This window comes from Peromyscus eremicus, chromosome 9 (genome assembly GCF_949786415.1).
Source record: "Peromyscus eremicus chromosome 9, PerEre_H2_v1, whole genome shotgun sequence".
Taxonomy (NCBI): Eukaryota; Metazoa; Chordata; class Mammalia; order Rodentia; family Cricetidae; genus Peromyscus; species Peromyscus eremicus.
This window is the reverse complement of record NC_081425.1, coordinates 43,257,444-43,284,007: the sequence shown is the minus strand read 5'-3', so window position 1 is coordinate 43,284,007 and position 26,564 is coordinate 43,257,444. Positions and strand designations below refer to the sequence as shown.

General features: G+C 41.9%; 1 protein-coding gene across 1 annotated transcript in view; it reads left to right on the top strand.

The window, feature by feature from the left end:
• The window catches only part of Vwa8 (von Willebrand factor A domain containing 8), a 341,953-nt gene that overhangs the window by 90,798 nt on the left and 224,591 nt on the right, over positions 1–26,564 (top strand). Inside the window, exons 10-12 of the mRNA XM_059273290.1 lie at positions 6,371–6,502; positions 9,470–9,604; positions 9,685–9,762. Of these exons, the coding sequence (XP_059129273.1) occupies positions 6,371–6,502; positions 9,470–9,604; positions 9,685–9,762 (345 nt within the window). The remainder of the gene's footprint in view (positions 1–6,370; positions 6,503–9,469; positions 9,605–9,684; positions 9,763–26,564) is intronic.

Here is a 26,564-nt window from a genome sequence, read left to right as displayed (position 1 = left end):
GCTGTCTGATCGATCCTTTTGGAGAATTTATAGTCTGGTTAGGGCAGCAGACACTAGTAACATTTTAATATAATACTGGCTAAAAGAAGAATGACTCTGGTAAAGCATTGGTTCAGTGACAAATAGGAATGAAATAGCCACAAGAAATGTCTCAGGTGGACGATAGATGTTACTAGCTGATGAAAACTAGGGTGAGTTGGGGGACTGTTATGGAGCATTAACTATGTAAAGGTTTATTACATTTGTTTTTGCTGTGGAATATTACTTTAACTGTGTAAAGGTGTGTTACATTTGTTTATGCTGCATTTGTTTAATGATGTAATGATGTGTTGTTACTTTTGTTTAATGATGTAAGGGTGTGTTACATTTGTTTGTGCTGCATTTGTTTAATTATGTAAAGATGTGTTGCATTTGTTTCACCTTGCCTGCCTAAGACACCTGATTGGTCTGATAAAAAGCTGAATGGCCAATAGCTAGGCAGGAGAGGGATAGGCAGAGCTGGCAGGCAGAATAAGTAGGAGGAGAAATCTAGGCTCAAGAGAGGAGGAGGAGGAGCAGAGGAGAAGAGGAGAATGAGGGAGATACCCAGGGCCAGTCAGGCAGCTGCCAGCCAGCACAGAGTAAGACATACAGGGGGAAAAAGTCCCGAGGCAAAATGTAGATGAAGAGAAACAAGTTAATTTAAGTTAAGGGGGAGACGGGGGAAGCTAGCCAGAAATGAGCATAAGCTTGAGGTTGAGCATCCATAACTAATAAGTCTCCGCGTCATGACTTCGGAGCTCGTTGGTGGCCCAAAAGAAAAAGCCTGGTACAGAGAACTCTGAGCAAAAGTAAGTGATCAGGAGAAACAACTGGAAAAGTGAATTGATGGAGATACTATTAGTTAACTCGAGAAAGTAGAGGGGTATGTTTGCAAGGAGAACGGACAGTTCTTTACAGGGGGAGCTTTCTGACCTTGAAGTTTCTAAGTGGGCTTGTCAAGCAGCCTTTAAGTTGTCGCTCTATTTCTAGAGCTTTGTTGTTGTTTGGTTTTTCGAGCCAGGGTTTCTCTGTGTAGCCCTGGATGTCCTGGATCTTGCTCTGTAGACCAGACTGGCCTGGAACTCGCAGAGAACTGCCTGCCTCTGCCTCCTGAGTGTTGGGATTAAAGGCATGTGCCACCACAGCCTGGCTTCCAGAGCTATTTTGATATTAAAGATAAATTGTTGGGGCCTGCCTGCAGGTGCAGAGCATAGGATGGTTCCTGGCAGGAGATTCCCAGGCAGTGAATGCGGTTTGCCATCTTGGAATACCGTGGCTGTCTTTACTGGGCTCTGGGGCCCTTTCACCCATGTCTGTGGAGCATTCAGGAAAAAAACAAAAGTGCTTGGGAATCATTACTGTATGAGTGTCAGCTGAATTCATGGGGATGCATGAAATAAGCTCTGGGAGCAAGTAGAAAAAAGAAAAACTGGACCCTGAATCCTGGGATTTAATTGGCATTTAAGGATTCAGGTGAGAAGTCTGGAGTGCTGAGGAGAAAGCAGAGGAAGTCACTTAACAGATTGTTGTAGTGATTCAGTTGAGAAATTATGGGGCCTTTGACCAGCTGTGAGGTCGGTAAGAGGTAAATAGATTTTAAGGTTGTTTACAGTAGAGCCAATATGGTCTGCTAAAGACCTGGATGCAGGGCTCGGTCATATAATCAAGGGTAATTACAAGCTTTTCAGATTGTAGAATTTTATTGATGAAGTTGGGCCTGGAGAGGCTGTAAGAGAAGATCAAGATCCCATGGTTGGCTATGTTTGATTGAGGTGCATGTTAGATACTCACATGGAGATGTCAAAGGGCCATGGAGGCACAGGTCAGTGTTTCCCAGATTGGAAAGAGAAAAACCAGGAGTTATGAAAACAGGTGATTTGTAGAATTATGTATCTGGATAAGAGGGTTATTTTTTAAAAATAAAAAAGGAAATGGCTGGTGGTGGTGGCACATTCTTTAATTCCAGAGAGGCAGAGGCAGGTGAATCTCTGAGTTCGAAGCCAGCCTAGTCTACAGAATGAGTTCAAGGACAGCAAGGCCTACACAGAGAAACCCTGTTTTGAGAAACTGAAGGAAAAAAAAAAAAAAAAGAGGGTGGATACCTAAGTCCTCCTAGAAACATCAAATTTAAAAGGATCCCATTCGATGCTGGTTTTGGTATCCAAACAAACATGACATTATCACTTTCTCACATTAACAGATGTTAGCTTTGTACTTTTCAATCCAGGGTTAATGGGTGTTTTTGATGTCTTTCTCTCACTGCTCCCCAACCTACCCTGTATTCTTTTGCCTGAGTTCAACTCAGAGTTACCCAATAATGCACTGGTGTCAAGTTAGGGTAAGGAATCAGAGTGCTTCCCTTGGTGTCCTTTCATCAAGAGCGAGCCCAGATTTGAATTCTTTCTTCTCTCTACCTGTGTCTTCCGTTGTCTCTCTCCGGCTGTTGTATGAGTCTGAATCTGTGCCTACCTGAATGCTGTCTTGTAAATCTGTCCCTGCCTCTGTGTCCCTCTGTGCCCACGTCTGTCTCTAGCAAAGGACTTTGCTTTCTCTTTTTTTGAACAGTACAGAAAGCATCACATTAGGGGAGGAATGAAGGGTATTTTCCATAAATCTTTAACAGAGTTTTACAAGGGATGAAGTCATTGACTCCAACTGACCCCAGTGCACTCAGATAAGAGCCTTACAAACACTATTGTGAACAGACTTACCAACCTATATCCACGTTGTATTCAGCGTTTGTAGTGGATATTCATTTTATAAGGCCACCTTCAGCCTATTTTCTGTTTCCAGCAGATGTTTATAACACACATGCATTACCTTGGGCCAGGAGTATAGAAGAGAAATAAATTAAGGTTATAACTATGCATAGCTTAGGTTGTAGAAGTTAATTACATGGGAAATCCAAGGCAAGTAAGGTTGGTTGTTCTCTTAAAGGTAGGTTAAAACAAACAGACTGAGTACACAGTGGGATAGCAATCTTAAATGACTTCAAGGTGTGTTTTATTAACTCTTGACCGTGAGGTTCAGCAAAAGTTCCAGTCTCTTAGAATGTAAAAGGTATCTTTACCATAATGTATCATTTCCTTCAGTTGATAGCTTTTATTAAATGGACCTCTCCTCATGTACCTTAAAGTGAAGCTATTGAGAAAATTAAGGAGAATTTTCAAAATGGACTGAGAAGGAAGAGGTGGTAAAATGGGGAGATTATGAGTTTATGAAGTTGGCGGTTGTTTGTGGACTTACCAAGTGCGGTGCTAGTGAAGTGGGAATATAAGCCACTGTCAGTGGACAGAAGAGAATCAAGGAGAGATGGTAAAGATGGGACGGGATGTCTGCTTGTAAAGTGTGTTTGGTGAGTTGATGCCGAAGATGGTGGGCCTCTGCGGTGATGTAAATTCAAGAAATGTCTGTGTCTTCTGACAGGATGGACAGACATCTTTGTAAGAACAAAGGCCAAAGTTTGTGGGGTATATGGGCTGCAGGGTTGGGTAACAAGAGGAGGACATTCTGGGACATCACTGTATCTTGCTTTGGAGTGATGTATGAACATCCTTTCATCCAGAGCTAGAATGATGGAATTGTCATAATTTGAAATGGGAAAGATTTCTAGTAACTTTCCATCACTTAAAGTAGAACTCCTTTTTTTATTGAACAAGCAGGAAAGGAAGATTTTGATGGAAAAATAGATGTTTTTAAAAAAAGGTTTAGGCCGGGTGGTGGTGGCGCACGCCTTTAATCCCAGCACTCGGGAGGCAGAGCCAGGCGGATCTCTGTGAGTTCGAGGCCAGCGTGGGCTACCAAGTGAGTTCCAGGAAAGGCGCAAAGCTACACAGAGAAACTCTGTCTCGAAAAAAAACAAAAACAAAAATAAAAGGTTTATTTTTATTTTAGGTGTATGAAGATTTTGCTTGCATGTAACTCTGCACCACATGCATGCCTGGTACCTGTAGAGGCCAGAAAGGGGCACTGGATCCCCTGGAACTGGAGTTAGAGATGGTTGTTAGCTGCCATTTGGGGAGCTGGGAACTGACCTCCAGTCCTCATCAGGAGCAGCCAGCGCTTATTCATCTCTCCAGAACTCAAAGCATAGATGATTTTGAGGAAGAAGAAAAACATTCCACTTACATTTCTACCTAACCAACTTTCATTGGTCACTGACTATGTCCCACGTGTGGTTCTGGGCTCAGGAGAATGTGGATAGATCTATGTGGTATTTTCCCAAATGGCTGATGTTCTCGTAAGGCCTGGGTATGTATCTGAAGACTGTTGTGAGAGGACAGTACCAGCTGAACTGCCTCCGGCCCACTAGCTCAGCTCCCGTGGGGGACCCCATGAGAGAGCAGCAGCAGGTTGAGTAGCCTCTGACCACAAAAAAGCCCCCCAGGAACAGGACCACATAGTTAGTCAGTAGCTAAGGAACATGGGCTCGAGGATTTCTCTTTGTGTTCCACATCCTAGACATAGAAAGTGGATCATTTAGTGCAGTGGTTCTCAACCTTCCTAGCGCTGCGACCCTTTAATACAGTTCCTCGTATTATGGTGACCCCCAACCATAACATTATTTTCGTTGTTACTTCATAACTAATTTTCTAATGTTATGAATTGTAAATATCTGTGTTTTCCGATGGTCTTAGGTGACCCCTGTGATTGTTTGGACTCCCCCCCCCCCAGGGGTTAAGACCCACAGATTGAGAACTGCCGAGTTAGTGTGTCAGGATTGGTAATTAGAGGATGAATATGGATGCCGTACGGACCAACATCATTGTGGTATATTTTATTACAAACCACAGTGCAGTTAGTATACTCCTAGAGAAAGTGTGTCAGAAAATGGTATTTCCATTTGTTTAAGTGAAATTGAGTTCGTAGGAAAATTATGAAGTGTGGTGTCAGTCATACCTTTCTGAGGTGTAATGAATCATGTCTCATTCTCCCGAGTTACCTGTCAGATTAGCAGTCCTCTAAGTGGTAGTTCACCTTGCAGGGTGAGCTTCTCTGCTATGTGAAGTGTAATGTAGCCGACTGTTCTTACTCTACTGAAACATTTCACCTAGAGTTACCTGTAAAGGTATAACCAGTACAACAAGTGTTTGAGCACGTTTGTGTTCATTTCTAGACTATGCGTGCTCTAACTTAAACCTTTATCAACTTAGAAAATGTTCTGTAGCTGGGAAAACACATCTTTAATTTCACCTACTTTCCTGGAGATTAACAGCTGTTTGGTCTGATTCCGATGAATTTCATTCCTTGGCTGTGCCTTGCTTCTCTCTATTGAGTCTCCCCTGAAATCGTATCACTCATCATTCTTATAGTTGCAGTATGGAAGCAGTTTCATCACACTCTTGTATGCTGTGCAGATTATGTAAGGCACTGGACTTCCATTTTCATGGTAGCACAAATAGATCATTTTTTTCTTCGGTTTCTGGAAAGGAGTGATTGCTTATGGGATGTAAGTCTTCAGATGAAGACTTTAACTGAGCTGTTGTATTTGAATGTGATTTTCTTCTGAAAACTATTTTCTGGACTTGTATCATACTTTTCAATATCAAATGATTATTCTGTCATTGATCTGCATATCTTTATTATAGTGATAGTGTTCTAAAATGAGTGTAAAGTTTTTTTCTGTTTATATTTTTAAAAACCCTTTTTTATATTGAACATACTTTAAGCATAGGTTTTAATTAATTTTCAGTTAATTCTGTTTTCAGTGTATCTGCTCTCTGTATGCACTTTTTAATATAGTAGTTGGTATAAGGGCATGCAGTCAGTGTTAGAATGTTAATAACATTCTTGGCTCACCTCAAGAAACAACCAATGGTTCTGGCCTTTTAAGCCCAATTCCACAAAACTGAGAACTATACAGTGCAGATGGCACCATACCAGATGCTGTGCAAGACTGACTGTTGTAATTTAGTCAGTTACGCTGTCTGCACAAAGGGACTGTTGAATAGTGTCTGACTTCTGTTTTCCCGAATTTGGGGAACACATTAGCTCTGTGCTGGTTCCAGCAGTCCCCTGGCGTAGGCCTGTTTCACCTAAGTGTTTTCTAGAGTTGAATCATCCCTTTCTAGCAAATTATAATGTATTATCGAGAAACGTGGATTCCGAACTTGTACAAGCTCAGGAATGGAGCATTTCATTTTCTGTTAGTAGACTTTAGCGACTATTTTTATATCCTCTTTAATTATTGTTTAAGTGGAATGGTGTTAGTAGAAAGTAAAATAGTCTCATTAACTTCAAGCCTCTGCTTGTCTAAATAATATGGAAAGGTGTCAGTTGTCACTGGATAGAAATTCAGATATTTAATATTCTGAAATGAAAGGTAAATTACATATCTTGTAACTTACAGCGCTTTGAGCTCCAAGGTTCTGGAAACTCCCTGCTTCCTAAAGAGATTGTAAGAGTGGAGAGGATAATTGACAGCCGCATCTCCCAAGCTCACGTGACCATCCAAGTGGCAGGGAAAGAGGTGACCATTAAGGTATGTCATCCCAGTTTTATTCATCCTAAAATCTGTCTCAGTCTGGCCACTTCTGTGGCCTAAGTCAGGCTTTTGGTCCGCTGGTAAGTCTTTGGCCCTGCCGTTCCTCTCTAGGTCCACCAGTGTGGCCTCATCTGTACCCAGAGCTGTGTGCTCCTAAGTGGGAAAAGTCCGGAAAATGGGGAAAGCCTTCCTTCACAAATGTGAAGTTTGTCTCTGAGAAAATCAAGTGTTGGTTAATGGAAATGTTTTGTGCCCTGAGTTTTTGCTAAGGAATAGTGCTTTCAAGTGGATACCCTCTAGCATTGGAGAAAAAGGTTTTCACTCCAATGGAGTAAGTGTCACTGAGTGTAACAACCCCACTCCAGGGCAGTCCCCATGCCCAGAAGTAGTTGGCTAACACAGAACAAACTCCAGGATGTTTATTTGTTTTGTGGGCTTTTTTGGTTTGTTTTTGGCATTTTTGTTTTATTGGTTTTTTTTATGTTTTTTGTTTGTTTGTGAAAAAGAACATGAAGTTGTGTGGGTAGTGGGTGGGGAGGATCTGAGAGGAGTTGGAGGAGGTGCAAAACATAAAAATACATTGTATGAAAAAAATAATAAGTATGGAAGAAAAAGAAATAGTGCTTTGAGACATTTTCCTCAGTAGAGAACCCTGTTTCCAAGTCCAGCCTTTCCCAGCCGCAGGAACCAGTTCAGACAGGAGCTGTGTTGTTGGGCAGTGCTTAGAGAGGGGATGTGTGTGTGGTCTGCTCTGTCCTTCTCTTCTAACCTGACTTCAGGGCTCCAGGAACCCCAGGGAACCCAGCTTGAAATATCTAAGTGTAAGAATGAATGCCTGTCTTCTTATGTGTGACCAAGCACAATTCTATTATAACAATTTGTTTTAATATGGATATTAGTATTTACTCATGTAACTATACTTATTCATTCCTTGAACTAAATATCAGCTATGTCTATTATGAGCCAGGCTGTCTGTAATTAGATTTAGTGTATATTTCTTGTATTCTAGATATTTTTCCTTATATATACTATCCCCGTTAAGTCCCCCAGTAGTCCTGGAGGTAAGTTCTATTATTGTTTTATAATAGCTTAGACAGCCAAGCTGTACAGTGACTCCTTGATTCACCCACTTTTACTGGTCAGGGAGTGGTCGCCGGGATTTCTAGACAAGCACAGATGCCACTGTGCACCCATGCCTGCTCCAGATGGATGTCCTGTCCCAATCTGAGCTAGAGGCAGAAGAGTGAGGACCGCAGGAGTGTGAAGGGTACAGGGTCTGGAGATGGAAGGCATGGGGTTGTGGGGAGGAAAAGGGAAAGCTTCTGAGAGGAGACCCAGGCTAAGCCTTGAAGAAACAGCGGAGGAGTGTTCTAGTGGACAGGAGTATAGGGCACTGCGGCAGTTTTAACAGTGTGTGGAGTCAGGAGGTCCGAGCCAGCTGCAGTAATTCATCTCCCTTGGTAATGGCTCTGCACGTTCATTGCCTGCGTCTCGTCCAGTTCACTTCTGTGTTGGTTACCAAGGTGATTTCCCTGAAGTGCAGAGCTGATACTGACACTTCCTAACTACTAATCCTTTAGAGTTCATGTTGTATACAGTCCAGCCATGCCCACAGTCCTCAGCACAGCATGGGCCCCAGAAGGCCAATAAAGAGAACATAGTCTCCCCCATACATAGGATCTAAAATGGTCAATCTCATAGTTGAGATTGAGTAGTTGAGAGTAGAATAGTGGTTACCAGAGGCTGGGACAGTAAGGGCAAGAAAGGGGTGGAGAGAGGTAGATCTGTGGGTGCTGAGTTACAGTTAGCTAGGAATAAGAAGCTCCTGTGTGCAATTGTGTGGTTGAGTGACTAGACAGGGATAAAGTATTATATATTGCAAGTACCTCGGGAGGAGGATTTTAATTTTTTTTTTTTTATCACAAATAAGTCAAAAGAGAGCCAGGTGGTAGTATGAACCATTAACTCCGGCACTCAGAAGGAGAGGTAAAGCATCATGAGTCTGAGGCCAACTTGGGCAATGTAGGGATAGTGACTGTCTCAAAAGCAAAAGCAAAACCAAACCAAAGCAAATGAGGAGCCTCCTGCCCCTGCTAGTTAGCCTTTTCTGTTAGTACCAGACAATCTTTTCTCAACATTACCCGACATATACATAGTATAGAAACATCACATAGTAACCTACTTGTACACACGATTTTTAAGTTTATGTATGAGTTAAAAATCAATTCAATTCAAAAACATCCCTAGAGGAGAGAAGAGAGAGCTGAGCAGTTCGGTCACTTGCTGCTGTTCCAGAAGACAGAGTTCAGTGCCCCTCATCCACGTCAGGTGGCTCGCTAGCACCTGGAACTCTAGCTCCAGGGGATTAGATATTCTCTTCTGATCTCTGCAGGCTCCCACGTACATATGCTAGAGACTCACATACATGTAAGTGAAAAATAAATCTTAAAATAGATGTCCTTAGAGAAGAAAAAAAACCGTTAATGAATCTGGGGGGAAAAGAAAAACTAAAAAGCAAAAGCAGATGAATGGGAGGAAAGATTTCCCTAGATACTTTAGAGTGGTAAGCTAAGAAGAATGGCGAGAACCTGTGGATATGGCTTTTAGGAAAGAGGAGGTCATTGATAAGACTCTAGTGTGTGATAACTTTGAATTTTGTACTTAGAACTGGAGTTTAAGAAAAGGTAATGTTATGCTCTCACTACTGTTTGTTTTTAATGACAAGTTAGAAAGAACATGAAAATGACATGTTCTGAACATATTTGATGGTATGAAACTTAAATTTTAGAGGAATAATTGATATGGAGATTTGATAAGAATTGTTAGTTTGAAATGGAAAAAGAGTTGCATAGAGTTGATAGGTAAGAAATCAATAAGGGACTTTTAAATGGAAATTACGTGCTTCCTATTACTAATATTTTGAGAAAAACATGCATATATTTTTTATCCTTTTTAAAATGACAGGTGCCAGCTGGGACTAGAGCAGGAAATCAGCCTTCTGCATCTGACCGTTTCATTCAGACTCCAAGCCATAAGCAGTTGCTGGCTGAAATGATGCAGTCTCACATGGTGAAGGATATATGCTTAATTGGAGGGAAGGTAAGACAATGTGTAAGCATTTGCTTGCCAGCTTTGAGTGTGTGGACTTAGCGCTTACATGTTGCTGGTTCTGTTTGTAGGGTTGTGGGAAAACGGTCATCGCTAAGAACTTTGCTGATATCTTAGGATACAACATAGAACCCATCATGCTCTACCAGGTATGTCCTTGCTTTCCCAAACTTGTCCTGGAAACAAATGTGCTTAGCCTGTCAGTGCTGCTGACCTGTTGAACCTCGGATGGAGATTTATAACTGAAACAGCATTCAAATTAGAGAGCGATTGTATTTGTTTGAGACCTTTGATAGTGCGTTCTAGACCGTCTGATGTGCACACCAAACCAGGATCTGCTTTTCAGTGGAGATTCATTTTATGGACATGCACCCTCTGAACTCCCTGAACACAGTTGTGAATAATTTGGAAAGCTAAAATTGAGTATTCTCTGATGTTGAATGCTATCTTCTGGACATGACATGGTGCAGTTGTCTTGAAATCAGAGCAACTGGGATTATCTGCAGGAAGCTTTCTCAAGGTTGACCCCATTAACATTCCCTCAGAGAGGAGGGAAGGCTCACAAGGCTGTGCAGGGGTTGGCCACAAACTACTTGAGAGCACGTTCACCCACCCCTCAGATATACAGGCGTTTACAGCTCCTGGGCTTGGAGACATTTTCTTTGGTGGAGTGGCTGCCCGTAAGTAAGGTGCCATTGTTCTATAGCTGACCGCTCACTCACGTTCATGTAAGTAAATCCAGTTGCTTAGCATACCTTGGTCTGCTGTTGGTGCCCTATCTGGGGTGAGTAGACACTTGGTCACACATCTCTATAGCAAAAGGTAATGGAAATAGATTATTACATTATTAAACTAGACGTACTTCCTAACATTCGCCACTTTGCCCACTTTTGTACATGTAATTCACTGGAGCTAAGTACACTCACAGTGTCCTATAACCATCACCACTTTAAAAGTTTTATTTATTATGTTTATTTCGTGGGTGCATGTGTGGAGTTCAGGGGACAACTCCCAGAGTTAGTTCTCTCCCTCCGCCATGTAGGTCCCAGGGATTGGACTCGGGTCATCTGGGTTGGCGGCAGGTACCTTAACTGCTGAGCCATCTTACCAGCCTCACTTGCTGCTGCTGCTGCTGCTGCTGTTTTCTTCCCCCTCCTTCCCCTCCTCCTCCTCCCCTCTCTTGCTTTCCTCCACTGTCTTCCCCTCTTCCCTCATCCCCCTTTCCCCCCTCCTCCCTCCTCTTCCCCTTCCCCTCCTGCTCCCGCTCCTCTCCTCCTCTTCTTTTTAAATAGAAACTCTAATCCCAGGAATCAATAACTCCCAAGTTCCGTCCTTACCTACATCCTGATAACCTCTATTTTCCCTTTCTATCTCTGAAAGTTTGCTTATTTTAGATACTTCCCATAAATGGAACCCGATGCCTTTTGTCTTTTTCTGTGTAGTCTTCTGAATTTAATGTTGTCCCTGTTCACCCCTGGAGCATGTAGCAGAATCTCACTCATTCATGGCTGAATAGTATTGCTGCGCACACACACCATTACATCGTCCTCTGGTGATGGAACTTGCGTTGTTCTAGTTTCTGGTTGTGAGTATTGCTGTTGCACTCAATGGGGAAAGAGCCCAGTCGCTGCTGTCAGTTCTGCCAGGAAGTCTCCCATCCTGCAGCGGTGTGTGAGAGAGTTAGTTCTTCCTGCGTGTCTCGTCACTGCTCATTTCACCCTTCGTTTCTGTTTTACAGTGACCATCCTAGTGGATGTGACATGGCTGTACACCGTACTTTTGCTTTGTATTCCCCAACTGAAGTGTTGAACATTTTTGTGTTTATTGGCATTTTCTATCTTCTTTGGAGAATGGCCTATTCAGACCCCCTTGCATATGTTTTGTCCTTTAATTTTTAAGTTTGTATTCAAAGTAATGGGTTTCAGTATAACGTTTTTGTGCATAGGTATCACAGGTGGCTTTAATCCGTCCCTGCCCTGCTGACTTCCTCCATCTCCCCTCTGGCTGCTTCCCCTCTCACCCCAGTAGCCCGGCCAAATTTTTAAAATAGATCCTGCTTATGAAAACACTGTGGTATTTGTTTTCTTAAATCTGACATGTTAGTTGCCACTGATACGTGAGTGCCATTTTTTGGACCTCTATACACATCTTGCCATGCTGGCAATTGTCGTGGTTTATAAGGTGTTCCACCTGGGTAGGACTTTTTAATTGCTTCCCTCCTTGGCAGCTTGCATAGTATTTTTCTGAAACCATCAAAGCTAGACCACAGGAAAGAGGCTTTCAGGTTAGATTCAGCTCAAGTCATCAAAGTCATGTGTCCTAAGTGTGTGGTGTCTTCAGCTATAGGGACCTTCCCTTAACACCTGAGATGTAGCCAAGGGCTGTATTGATACCATTCATCCGTAAAGAAAAGTGAAATCATGATATGTGCAGGTAAATAGATGGAACTAGAAAAAATTATATTGAGCAGTGTAATGCAGACCCAGAAAGACAAATCCCTCGTGTTCTCTCTTATTGGTGGTACACAGCTCAAAATACTCAGGTGTGCATATACAACATGGAGTAACCACAGAAAAGTATAAAGCAACCATAGCTGGTAGTGGGGGTTGGGTGGGGAATAGCAGGATGTGGGGGATATGATGTAGGAAATGAGAATAATGGGGAAGGGCTCCGACTGGGGAGGAAGAGGGGGGATAATGCCAAGGTTGTTTGGTAAGGCCTCAAAGAACGACATTAATTTATATTTACCTAAAATCAGACAACAATGTAAGTGTAAGTGTATATACACATACATATACACATATGTACATTCCCATATATCTGAAAGGAAGCTGAGCCACTCGGCTGACAGTGCTCTGCACAAAAGCCGTAGACTAAAAACCACAGTCCTCATTTCAAAGGTTTGCTCGGGGAACCCAAGTGACTCCCAGAACAATATAGATATTTTCAGTTCTTTGAGGACGCTCCATACTGATTCCAACTGTGGGTAGACCAATTTACATCCCACCAGCAGTGAGGAAGGTTTTCCTCCACAGCCTGGTCGGCATCTTTCATTACTTGTTGGTTTATTTTGTTTGTTTTGTTTTTTTAATGACAGCTATTCTTACGAGGGTAACATAGAATTGCGAAACTGTTTTGATTTTCATTTGTCTGATGGCTAAAAATGTTGAATACTTTTCAAGGATTTGTTGGCTCTTTGCATTTCATGTTTTGTGAACTGTGTTGAATTTACTAACCTATTTATTGATTAGATGATTTTTGAGTTTTTGCTGTTCTTCATGTAGTCTAGATACTGATAGCCTGCCTGGTGTGTGGCTGGAAGGTCTCTCTACTCCCAATGTCCTCTCACCCTGGTGCTTATTCTCTTTGCTGTGCTGAGGACTTTAATTTCACCTGGCTCCATTTGCCAGTTCCTAGGAGTATTCCTGTGCTGTTGGAGTCTTTGTTCAGAGATTTCTTGCTTTGTGTCTGTCTTGAAGTATTTTACCTGTCTTCCCCTGGCAGTTTCAGCGTTTGGGGCCTTATATTAAAGTCTTTGACCCATTTAGAATTAATTTTTTTTCAGGTGAGAGAGATTGGCCTGGCTGTATTCTTCTACTGAGGAATCCAATTTCCCCGGCATTATTTGTGAAGAGGCTATCTTTGCTCTGGTGTCTGACTTTTTTTTAATCAGGAGTTAGGTGGCTGTACCTGTGTAGGTTTCTTCCAGGATTCTGCTGGTCTGCGTGTCTTTTGAGTATGCCAGTGCCGTGCTGATTGTGTTGCTGTGGCTCTGTAGTGTCATCTGAGGTCAGGTACGGTGATGCCTGCAGCACGTTCTACTCAGGGTGGCTTTAGCTGTTTGTGGTATTTCGTGTTTCCCTGTGACTTCTAGGGTTCTTTTCTCCACTTCTGTGGAAAGTGTCTTTGGGAGTTTGGTGGGATTGGAAGATTCCACTATGTTGTGGAGAGCTTCTCTTCTGGTTATATCTCTTTCTTTTTTCAGTGCCTCCTGTGTTTAAATATTAATTTTTCTCTAGTTTTGGAAATTTTCTGCTGTAATTTCATTGAACACATTCTCTATCTTTTAGTGCTAACTTCAGCTCCTCCTTCTGATCGGTGCATTTGTAGGTTTGGAATCGTGATCTTAGTTCAGAGTTCTTGGGTGGTTGTGGTCGTGCTCACTGTTACTAGTGTTTTCCTTATCACCGTACAGATGTAGGATTTCCCACCTTTGTCCTCCATTCTTGATATTCTTTCTTCTGCTTCGTCAAATCTCTTGTGATGCTTCACACTGGAGGGGTTTATTGCTGTTTTTTTTTTGTTGTTGTTTGTATCTTTGTGTAGCTTGTGTACATGTTCATGTGGGTGTCCTCAGAAGTGTTTATTGGTATCTGTATGTGCACGTATGCCCGTGTGCTGGTGTGTGTGTGTGTGCTGATGGAGACTAGAGGTCAATACCAGCTGTCACCTTCCATTTCACTCACCTTTCTAGAGAAGCATCTCCTGCTGAACCAGCTAGTGAGGCTTGCCTGAAGCCGCATGGCGCCTCTCTTCTCCTCTTGCTCTGGGTTGCAGCTTGTGCCGCTGCGCCTGGATGTTTGTGGTTTCTGGGGGTTGAACTCACCTTCTCCCGACGGCACAGCCAGCACTTCACCCTCCAAGCCTCCTCCCAGCCTCTTGCAGTGCTTTATGCTGCTGTCTGGTCTGTGTTGGACAATTGTCTGCACTGTCTTCCCTGGGGGCTTTCCTTATTTGCACACAGATGCCTCTACTGGCCACAGTTAGCTCTGCAGTTGGGGACCCACTGGTTCTCTCATCCTCTGACACTCCAGATTAGTTATCCCTTCACCAACCAGGGAATCGGACATGTTTAACTGGGCTTGTTGAGCTGTAGGCATGCTCTATACATCCTGGCTATTGAATCCATTCTCTGATCTATATGATTGGCAGATTGTTTTTCTTGTACTGGGGTTTTCTTCTCACCTTCTTGGCCATGTACTTTCATGCACAACAATCTTTGTACTGAAGCCCAATTATCATTTTCCTTTACTGCTTATGTTTTTGCTGTTATTTTCAGTAAATCACTGCCAAGTCAAATGATGTGATTTTATTCCTCCATTTTCTTCTAAGAATTTTCCCATTTTAGGTCTTAAAGTTGGGCCTCTAATTAATTTCATTAATTAGTCCAACTTTAATATTTTCCATGTAGGTACTGCATTTTCCCAGCACCAATGTTGAAGATGTTTCCTCATTGAATGGTTGCGGCATATTTGTTTAGGATCAGTTCATCATATACACAAGGCTTTCTTTCCTGGGTCTATGTCCCTTGCCTCGATCTATTGCCACACTGTTGGATCACTGCTGTTTCATAATGAGTTTTGAAATGAAGAACCATGAGGCCTTTACCTGCTCTTTGTTTCCTTCATCATTGGTTAGTCAGGGTCCCTGAGATTTCGTGTGAGTTTTAGGATGGATTTTCTGTTGGTTTCTAAAGATGAGATTGAGATTTTGAGAAAAGTATTAATTCTGTGGCTTAGCTTGGTTAATGTTTCATCTCCCACAGTCCTCCAGGCAGTTGAACAGGATTGCCTTTTCCTTTATTTGTATTTACCTTGACTTCTTCCAGCAGTATTTGACTGTTTTGTGTGTAAGTCTTTTATCTCATTCATGACAGTTATTCCAAATAATTTTTAAATGGATTATTTTGATGAATGTACAAATTGTATATTTTTACTTTTTATTTTTTATTTATTTATTTTGTTTTGTTTTGTTTTTCAAGACAGGGTTTCTCTGTGTAGCTTTGCGCCTTTCCTGGAACTCACTTGGTAGCCCAGGCTGGCCTCGAACTCACAGAGATCCGCCGGCCTCTGCCTCCCGAGTGCTGGGATTAAAGGCGTGTGCCACCACCACCCGGCACTTTTTATTTTTTAAAAGAGTGACATTCCCTACTGTTTTCTTTAAGTTTGTGTTTTGTTTTTGGAGACAAGGTCCCACTGTGTCATTTTGGCAGTCATTAAATTCATAGAGGTCCATCTGTCTCTGCCTCCCAAGTGCAGGGATTAAAGGCCTATGCCATTTTGTCCAGCTTTTTATATTTTTGCAATGCTCTCTCCTAACATTTTTATCCTAATAATTTTGTGATGCTACACCTCAACCCTTGGTTCTAGAAGTGTTAGTAGTGTCCTGAATATAAAGAGTTTCTATTTTCATTCTTTGACTAGAAGAATTTGGTTTGGAAGAGAAGGTGATTCTATTGACTTTCATTTCAGAGTGTCATTGGTGTTTTGTCCTTATTTAATTATACTGCATAATTATTTCTTGTTATTAAATTGTATTCTGTGTGTATGGGTGGTTTGCCTGCCTGTATGTCTGTGCACTACAAGTGTGCCTGGTGCCAGAGGAGGCCAGAAGATGGCATCAGATCCCTTGGAACTGATGGTTGTGGTATTCCATGTAGGTGCTGGGAATCAAGCCTGGTTCCTCTGGAAGAACAGAAAATGTTCTTAATTGCTGAACCATCTCTCCAGCCCCAGATGTAATTATTTTTCATACAAAATATATTTATATTAAATGTTCTTGGGCTTGGAAGATGGCTCAGCAGGTGAAAATGGTAGCCTCACAAACCCAGGGACCTATGCTCACTCTCTGGAGCCCATATGAAAGGTTGGATGCTGTGAGCCAGCTTGGAGTAAGCCTCACAGTGGCAGGAGCCAGGGACCCTGTTTCAGCAAGGTAGAAGATGAGAACTGTCTCCGAAACTTAACTTCTGAATTCCATGTATCCACTGTGCAGTATACATGCATGAACACCACATGCACAGTTAATTACAAAGCACACTTCAAACATTCCTATTTCTGAAAAGTGACATTTAAAACAGTTAGTTGTGATGTTTGATGATAGACTATTTTATAAGATCCTTCCAAACAAGTGTTGGTGTTGAAGATTCCTCTCTTATGCTTTAAAGCACTTTGTCCCTGTCCTCTGAATTGACCTGAGTCTCTACTCCTTTACATAATTCTCATTATCACATTTCAAGGAAGACAGTTAAAGGTAGATAGGTAAAATAGGAGATAAAGGTCATTAAAATGACCTGATGGCGGGACTTAAAGATTTTAATATTTGCTGCAAGTCTCTATGATCTTGAGAGATGAGCTCTATGAAGACACACGTCTGTGTTTGCGAACTAAAGAACTTGAGTTACAGTGAAGAGCTTTAAATTAGTAGGGTCACTGTCAGCGCTGCTTCAGTGTGTGAGTTCATCTGGCCAGAGCCTTCACAACTCATCCTAGAGATGTTTGAGAGTGGCTTTATTGTTCCACCACCCTGTCTCCAACACCCTCTAATTAGTTTACGATAAAAAGATTCTCTGTCAAATACCATGGGAAAACTGAATTGATACTCTTTGTGACATATGATTATACGTATTAGAACAGTTTACCTTCCCAAGTGACACAAGATGGTTTTAGGAAGATCTTTTCTCTCTTTTTCAAAATTTATTTTTATTTCTTGAGATTATAATTACATCATTTTCCCCCTTCCTTTCCCCCTCCAAACTCTCCCTCCTTGTTCTCTTTCAAATCCACGGCCTCTTTTTTCATTAATTGTTTTACACACAGGTATGTGTATGTTTAACACATATATATTTCTAAGTATAACTCCAGTATGTATGATGTTACTTTTATGAATGTTTTCAGGGCTGACCATTTGGACAATTAATCATTCTTTCCCTGGGGAAGACTGTTTCTCCCACTCTCGGCATTCCTTAGTAGTTCTCTTGTGTAGGTTGAAACATCCTGGGCTTTCCCATCCACATTAGCCTGCCTGTTGTCACCCTGCTCCGCTCATGTTTGGGCTGTCCTTTGGTGAGATTTGATGGGGGCAGCACCTGACATTACCAGGAGACAGAGGCTCACAGCAAACTCTGATCCTCTGGCTCTTACAATCTTTTGAACTTAGTATTATTTATAAAAGTGTCAACATTTTTAAACTTTAAGGTGAAACCCCTGTTCTAATAAAGCTGGAAAGACTTTATAGACCTTGTGGGTTTTTCTAAACACTGCTTTGTGTATCAGCTTTCTGCAGTCAATTTTCACTGATAGTTTTACACTTTCTGTCTAAATTGTGAAACTTCTATATGCTTTCTTCTGCCATCCATTGTGGAAAGAACCAAGCAACACATTCCCTAATAATAACTCAGGTCCCTTAGCTATCCTGGAAAACCACTCAAAGTGTCCTGTTACTGAATTCTTGCCTTAGCATGTGAAAGAATTAGTTTTAGAATCTGAGTATAATTTTTGTCTATTTTTGGAGATTGAAAATATTAATCTCATAAAAATATGATATTAATGTTTTTCATTTTCCTGTTCAGTTTGTGGATAGGAAGATACAACTTTTAAAGTGGGTAGGTTATTCTATTTCTTGATACACTTCTTGTGCTGGGTAGTAACATGTCAACTTGACACAAGCTATGGTCATTTTGGGGTAGGGAACTTCAATTGACATGGGGATGCCTGTGATGCATTTTCTCAATTGATGATTAATGTGGGAAGGCCCAGTCTACTTTGGGTGGTGCCATCCCTGGGATGGTGGTTCTGGCTGCTAAAATAAAGCAGGCCGAGCAAGTCATGAGGAGTAAGCCAGTAAGCAGCACTACTCCATGACCTCTTTTTCAGCTCCTGCCTCCAGGTTTCTACCTTGAGTTCCTGCTCAGACTTTCCCAGATGGTAGATTCCAAGATGTAAGATGAAGTAAACCTTTTCTTCCCCAGGTTGATTTTGGTCATGATGTTTTTTTTTTTGTTTTTGTTTTTGGTTTTTTTTTTTTTTTTTTTTTTTTTTTTTTTCGAGACAGGGTTTCTCTGTGTAGCTTTGTGCCTTTCCTGGAACTCACTTGGTAGCCCAGGCCGGCCTCGAACTCACAGAGATCCACCTGGCTCTGCCTCCCGAGTGCTGGGATTAAAGGCGTGTGCCACCACCGCCCAGCTTGGTCATGATGTTTTATCACAGCAATAGAAACCCTACATAAATAGTTGGTGTCCGGATCATGGGGTGTTGCTGTGACGGGCCTGTGTTTTGGGGAGGATTGTGGTGGCATTTGAATCATGGACTGGAAAAGCCATCGAGTACTCAGAGCTTAGTGGACTGTTCTGCAGGAGCTTGGGAGATAAGCATGTTAAGAGCAGTTCAGACAGTGGAGGCCTGGCCTGTGAACATTCAGAGGGAAGTTTTGAGAGTCTTTAAAGCCTATTGGAGCAGTTGACTATTTTAAATTGAGAATCTGTGACTCTGGCCCGCTGGGGCTGAAGGACAAACTGTGACTAACCAGAGAGAAACCTGTACCACTGAGGTAAAACCTTTGTTTTATTGGAATTGTTGATGCTGGTCAGCTGCAGCTGAGAAATTACCAGTAATTAGGAAGAGACCAGTGCCATTCAAGATTCTAAATCTAGGTGTGTGTCCCCAGTGACAACGTATAGAAGCTGTGGTCCAGTGGGCCCAGGTTGTGTGTACCTGGTGCTGGCAGCCAAGCTTGGTAACAAGTAAGTTTCCCAGGTAATGAAGGGGTTATGGAGAGAGGCTGAGACTTGGCACCATGTGGCAAAGTTAGAGTTCCTGAGCCCAGAAGAGGTCACTGGTGAAGGTTACAGCCCAGTCATAGCTGACGCCCCAGCGCCTTTGAGATGTCAGTACCATTGGACAACCACCAAGGACAGCTGCAGCTGAGGAGTGGAGCTGGCCTGAGCCTCGGGGACAAGCTGTGTGTGCCTGGGACGCCAGAGCTGGAGAAGGGAGCTGGTCTAGGGCCCTTTGGAGTCCAGAGGATCCTGAGTGAGTCCCTGAGGTCAAGCACTGAACTTTTTTTTTTCAACTTTTTAATTAATTCTTTTTGTTTTTTACATGATGCATCCAAATCTCACTCATCTCCCCATCCCCTCGCCACCACCCTCTGCCATTCTGACTCCCCCCCAAACAAAACAACAACAACAAAGTTTCAGCATGGAAGCTGTAGTGTGGCTGAGTGAGCCACACAGTGTACCTCTTAGTCCATACATCTTTACTTGTAAGTATTCTTTATAATGGATGGTTGGTCTGGCTCGAGGCCTCTGGCTTCTGCTCCTCTGTTGATGCTGGCCCCTCACTGGGACTCCTGGATAACCTGTTGTTGTCCTGTGTCATGGAGATCCTGTAGCTTTGGATCTGCAGGTCCATCCATCCCCTTCACATGCTCCAGCAGTTCATAGATGAGGTGGATGGTGGGGTGGACTAACACATAGCCCTGGTTCTGGGCCTGGGTTGGTCAGCCTGCCAGCTTTCCCTTATTGTCACCACCAGGGCGAACTCTCCAGCACTGCCCTAGGTAGCTCACCCAGTGCAGCAGGCAGCAAGGGGCAGGGCTGGTTCCCCCGCTCACGCCCTTGGGTCCAGCTCTCCCACACGCACTCACACCACCAGGGCCTGCTCTACTGTTTTGCCAGGTGAGGAATATGGCCCGCTCTCCCATTGCTACAGTTAGTAAGGGACAGGGCCAGCTCTTCTGTCCTTTTGCTGCCCAAGGCCGGCTCTCCCGCCTGCTGCAACTGGCAAGGCGTGGGTAGTAGAGAGCAGATTCCCCCTACCCATGTCACCACATGGCACATGACGGAGGGCACAGGTGCTGCTCTCATCTCTGTGGGACTGACTCACCTGCACCCCCACCAACCGGGTAGCTCTAGTGTGCTCCCCAGGCAAGGTACAGGGCCCAGTTGCCCTGTGCTGCAGCTGGTGAGGGGCAGGACCAGGTCTCCTGCTCTTGTGCCCCCTGGGGACGGCTCTTCTCCCTGCCATAGGTGGCAAGGGATGAGATGGGGAGGGCATCTCTTGCTCACCCATGTCACCACATGGCTAAGGAGGGAGGGTGGGACCAGCTCTCCTGCTCACCTGCCCTCCAGGCCAGCTCTCCTGTGCTCCGCCAACCCCCAGAAGGTCGGGGTGCTGTGGTGGGTGAGGTGCAGAAACACTGAACTTCTTACACTGTTGAATTTTGGGTTTACTTTGGTCTAATTGTGACTCTGCCCTGGTTCTTCCCACTTGGAATAACAAAATATTTAACTTACGTTTGATTTTATAGGAGCCCACAGGTGAGAGATTTTAAACTTTTAAAGAGACTTTGGAGTTTTAGAGAGATTGAATATTTTAGAGAAACTTTGGATATTGTAAAGACTTGGATTTTCTTTTTCTTTTTTCTTTCTTTTTTTGAGAGGCTTCTAACACTGGAAGAGACTTAGATATTTTAAAGAGACTGAACTTCTAAAGACCGTGCGACTTTAGAAGTTGGAGTGTTTTATAATGTGATATTAATATTACTATGAGATCTTGGGGATGAACAAGAAAGAAAGTATGGTTTAACAGTGCTGTGTTCCTTTTGTGTGTCAAGTTGACAAGGGGTCAGTTGTGCTGGCCAGTTTGACACCAACTTGACACAAGCTCAGGTAATTATGGCAGAGGGAACTATAGTTGAGAAAATGCCCTGCCTCCAGATTGCCCAAGTCTTGGGGGCACTTTCTTGATTGATGGTAGATGTGGGAGGGCCCAGCTCACTCTGGGCAGTGCCACCCCTGGGCTGGGGCCCATGGGTTCTATAAGAAAGCAGGCTGAACAAGTCATGAGGAGCAAGCCAGTAAGCAGCACTCCTCCATGACCTCTGCATCAGCTCCTGCCTCCAGGTTCCTGCCCTGAGTTCCTGCCCTGACTTCCCTCGATGCTGGACTATAAGCTGTAAGACAAAATAAACCCTTTCCTCCCCAAGTTCATTTTGGCCATGGTGTCAGGGCAGTAGGAATTGTAACTGAGACGTGTCTGACTTACGAAGCCAGTCTCTCTGTTTCTGTGGCAGGATGTCATTTAGTCATGTTTTATCATCCTTTCTCTCTGGAAATCATGATCACAACTGAAGGCATGTAGGTTTCTTCCAAAGTCTGTTTGCCTGTGCTGTGCACATAGTTTACTGACTTTGGAAATTTCTTGTATAGAGTGTTTTCGAGATGAGCAAACTAGTCACATATTCTGAAAACTTCCCAGTTTGTTGTTCTGTTCATCAATCTTGAGGAAGTGCGTGGGGCAGAGCAGTTGCTGGAGGTACAGAATTTGGGAAGAATTCTTGAGAAATGGAAAAGTCGTGACCTGTTTGGAATGTCCCCTGTGCTCTGTGCATCGCTGCTTTCTGTGAGCTGTGCCGAGCCTGTGCCGAAAACTGTATTGACGTCTGTTGATTTGCTAATTGATAATCAAGTGGTTTTCATGGTAGAAATTAAGCTCTTGAGATCAAGCATAAAATTTTGCTTTCACGTTCATATTTTTAATAAAGTTCATTGATCTTTTGGGACTGACAAATGAATTTAAGAGACTAAAGGATCAATTTGTTTTCGTAATTAATGGAAACATTTCAGAGGTCTGACTCAATGTGGAAAACTGAGTAGGAACAAGTGACGGCTCCCCATCTGTCTCTAGAGACGGAGACGTCCTGTTATTTGTGTCTTTGCAAAGGTGCACCTAATCCATGAGTTTTGCTGTTCTTTCGACTTAACTCCTTATAGCCCGTTTCATATAAAGTCGAAGGAAAAGGGCATTTATTAAATAGATTTGTGGCAGTCTGTAAACTATAGTTTATGTTAGGCTGTGAAATCTCAAATCATCTGGCTCATGTGTCAGGGCGGCTTCTTTTCACTTCTTACTCTCTGTCAGTGTTGAGGCCGTGAGTTCACGGTGTCAAAGAAGCGCTCACTGTTTGCCTTCCCAGCCAGATGCACCAGGTTTGAGATCTCATCTTTCTAAACGCTAGTTGCATTAAAGGCTAAGTTCAAGTCACTTAGAATTTTAAGGGCATACACATCTCTGGACCTTTGAGTGGAAACAGCCACTGTGTAGGACATGTTAACATTTGGGGGCCCCATTGACTCATTAGTTCAGCTTTCTTCCTGCACCTAAGCTCTTTATTTCCTGCCCCCGTCTTTGCTGCAGTCTTTGCTGGTGTCCATACAAACGGTAGTTTTTTGCTTTTAACTGTTTTTCAACAGTAGTTTTGCAAGATTTAATATTTTTTTAGTGATAGGAGTTATTTACCACTAGTTATTGGTGGTTAACCCACTAGTTATTCAGAAGTGGGCCAGTCAAGTAGTATTTCCTGTCTTGCAGATGATTAATTCGTAAGCCATTTTCCTGCCCTCTAGAATGGGCATTCTTCTTTAAAATCACAGGCAGCAGCCAGGCTCGCTGAGGTGAAGGTAACTGGGACAAGCCTTTGACTAGGAATGCTCTCCACAGTGGCTGTTGAGTGCTGCTGCTGTGTACCACACACTTGGGTTTTCAGTAGGTCTAAATAAACAAACAAATAAAAACTTGCAAGGTTTTAATAAACAAAACAGGAAAAAATAAAGGAATATAATTTCCATAAATTGATGATCATTTTCAAATAAAGTTTGTTTCAAGAGTGCCTTATTTTTTATTTTTTGAGATGTTGTGTGGCATCTTGGGCTCTCATCTTGACAGAGACAGTCTCAAAAATTGAGTGTAATGGCATGTTATGTGCAGCTTTTCACTGCAACCACTTGGATCATTTCTATGACAGTATATATGATATGATATATAGTGGTATATATCATATATGATAGTATATATATTTATGATAGTATGTAGTTATAGTGGTATATTGAAAAGGCAGGATATCAGATGATGTAACTTGAATCATCTTTTAAACTCTTACATATTGCATTTTCTAGAAATATGCATGAAATATGTACCTTAAAATTTAACCTTTATAATATATTATAAAAGTTAATTTTGAGTTAGCTGGCTGTGCTGTATAATGTTTTCATTAAAATTTAGTGAGAGGGCCGGGCGGTGGTGGCGCACGCCTTTAATCCCAGCACTCGGGAGGCAGAGCCAGGTGGATCTCTGTGAGTTCAAGGCCAGCCTGGGCTACCAAGTGAGTTCCAGGAAAAGGCGCAAAGCTACACAGAGAAACCCTGTCTTGAAAAACCAAAAAAAAAAAAAAAAAAAAAAAAAAAATTTAGTGAGAGGCTGGAGACATGACTCAGTGGTTAAGTGTGCCTACTCCTCTTTCAGAGGACCTGGGTTTGGTCCTCAGCACACACATTATGCAGCTTCCAACTACCTGTAACTCCATCTCTAGTACATCTGATGCCCTCTGGTCTCTGTAAACACCTGCACATACATGATGCACATAAACATACATAAGCACACATGCACATAAATTTTTTAAAACTATTATTTTAAAATCTCCTCAGATTTGGGGCTGGAGAGAAGGCTTTTCAGTTAAGAACACTTGCTGCTCTTCCAGAAGACCTGGGTCCAGTTCCCAATACTCACATGGCATCTCACAACTCTCTGTAACTCCTGTTCTAGGGGATCTGATGCCCTCATCTGGCCTCTATGGGCACTAAGCATGCATGTGGTATATAAACTTATATACAGGCAAAACACCCATATACATTAAAACAAATAAGAGGCAGCAAGCTTTGTATTTGCCTTTAAAGATACTAATTTGATAGTAAAATTTTATGTATATGAAACATTTCTAAATTGTCTACCTGTTTATATGGTTAGCCATTTTGCTCATTTTTTGTTCTTATTTCCTCATCTTTGAGATTTAATTGACAATAAAAATGAATGAATTTATATTGTGTACTATAAGATTTTAACATATGTATACATTGTGGAATGATTTCTATATCCAAGCTAGCTAGCATATCTATTACCTCATCCAGCTATGTGTTTGGGGTGGTGCAAACACATGGTTTACTCTCTTAGTAATTTAAAGTGGACAATAAAATATGATTATCTGCCATCACATGCTCTACTGTAGATCTCCAGAACATGTTTGTCTTGCCTAGCTGAAACTTTGTACCCTCCAACCAACACTTCTCATTTTCTCTCTCTCAGATCTTAGCAGCAACCATTAAACTCTTGATGTTTTTAACTTCTACTTGTAAGTAAGATTGTAGTGTGTGTGTGTGTGTGTGTGTGTGTGTGTGTGTGTGTGTGTGTGTGTGTGTGTGTTTTAAAGGTATTTCCTCATTTTTTTTTATTTGTATAGTTGGTTGTCTGTATGTGTGCCTGTGCTCTATGTACCTGCCTGGAGTCTGTAGAGGCCAAAAGAGGCTATTGGATTCATTGTGAGTCATGATGTGAGTCTGGAAATGGAAGCTCTGTCCTCTGGAAGAGCAGAAAGTGCTCGATTGCTGAGCCATCTCTCCAGCCTTCATGTGTATGTCTCTGTGATTGACTATTTCACTTAGCACAGTGTCCTCTTAGTTCATCCCTGTTGTTGTATCCCACAGAATTCTCTTCTTTACAATGGCTACATACGATTTGTGGTGTATATACCACATTTTCTGTATTCATCTCTTGGTGGATGAGGTTTGTTACACATCCTATTACAAATAAAACTGTAGTGATTAAGGGGCGTATAAATTATTTTGAGTTGCTGATTTCACTTCCTTTGGGTACATAGCCAGAAGTGAGATTGCTGAATCATGTAATTCTATTTTTGTCCCTTTGAGGAACATCCATCTTTTCCTTAGTAACTGTATTAATTGACTTTTCCAAGGGCAGTGTGCGAGAGTTCCTTTTTTCCCCTCCATGTTCTCATTGTATTTCCCTCTCTCCCATTCTCCTTCTTCCTCTCTCTTTTATATATTAGTCATTCTTAAAAGTGGACAGTATTTTATTGGAGCTTTGGTTTGCATTTTCTTCATGATTTATGATATTGACCATTGAACTATACTCATAGGCCAATGTGTATCCTCTTTTGAGAAAGGACTGTTTATGTCCATTGCCTATTATATTTCTTATGTTCCGTTGGTATTGGTTTGAATTTCTTATACATCTTGATATTTAACCCTTTATTAAGATATGTAGTTTCCAGATAATTTCTCCCTTTTGATAGGTTATCTCTTGGATCTATTATCCCCCTTGATGACAGACTTTTTAGTTTAATGCAATTCCATTTATCTAACTTAATTTTAGTTGCTCTTGATTTTGGTGTTATGTTAAACAACAAAGCAAAACCAGTCAACATTGCTTGTCTAGGCAGGTGTAAGAGAGAGAGTTTGCTCAGTGCTTTCTTCCGTTAGCATCACGTTTCATTTCTTTCATGTTTGTCTCAGTTCATTTTGGTTTCCCATGTGGTGTGAGGTGAAGCCTCAGTATCCCCATCGGCTCCCCACATGTGGATCCATCATTTCCCCAGGGCTGTTTGTTGGAGAAACTGTTTCCATTGCAGTTCTTGATATCGTCGTTGAAGACTAACTGGCCAGAAATGGATGTGTTTCATGGTGTCTGGTTCCCTAGGCCTTTCTGTAGTTATTGCAGTCCCATGTTGTCTGGATTATTATAGCCTGTGGTGTCTTTTGATATCAGATAGTGTCTGTTTAGCTTTATTGGTTTTGTTCAAGGTTTTTGCTACTTCGGTCTTTTCTGATTTCATATGAATATGAGGACTGTTTTCTTATTTTGTAATAAAGATCACTGGAGTCTTTATAGAAATTGCATTGGATCTGTAGGTTACTTTGATTAGCATGGACATTTTAATTCTAATCTTTGAACATATTTTTTTCATTTATTTGTGTCTCTAATTTATTTCATGAATGTTTTATAGTTTTTAATTTATTGATCTTTTATGTCCTTGTTTAAGTTTATTGTCTTCTGAGATGCTATTATAAAGTGACATTGTTGCAGATAGTTTGTTAATAAGCTTAAATGCTGGGTTTTGTGTATGGATTTTGTATCCTGCAGCTCTGTGATTTTTGTTTGTTCTAATAATTTGAGGGGATGAAATCTTAGGGTTTTCTGTATATAATTATGTCATTTAGAAACAGGCTATTATACTTTAGATGTATAAAAGTATACATTTATATTATTATTATTCTTGCCTAATATGGAGGAATAGCATTATCTTTTCACCACTGAGCATG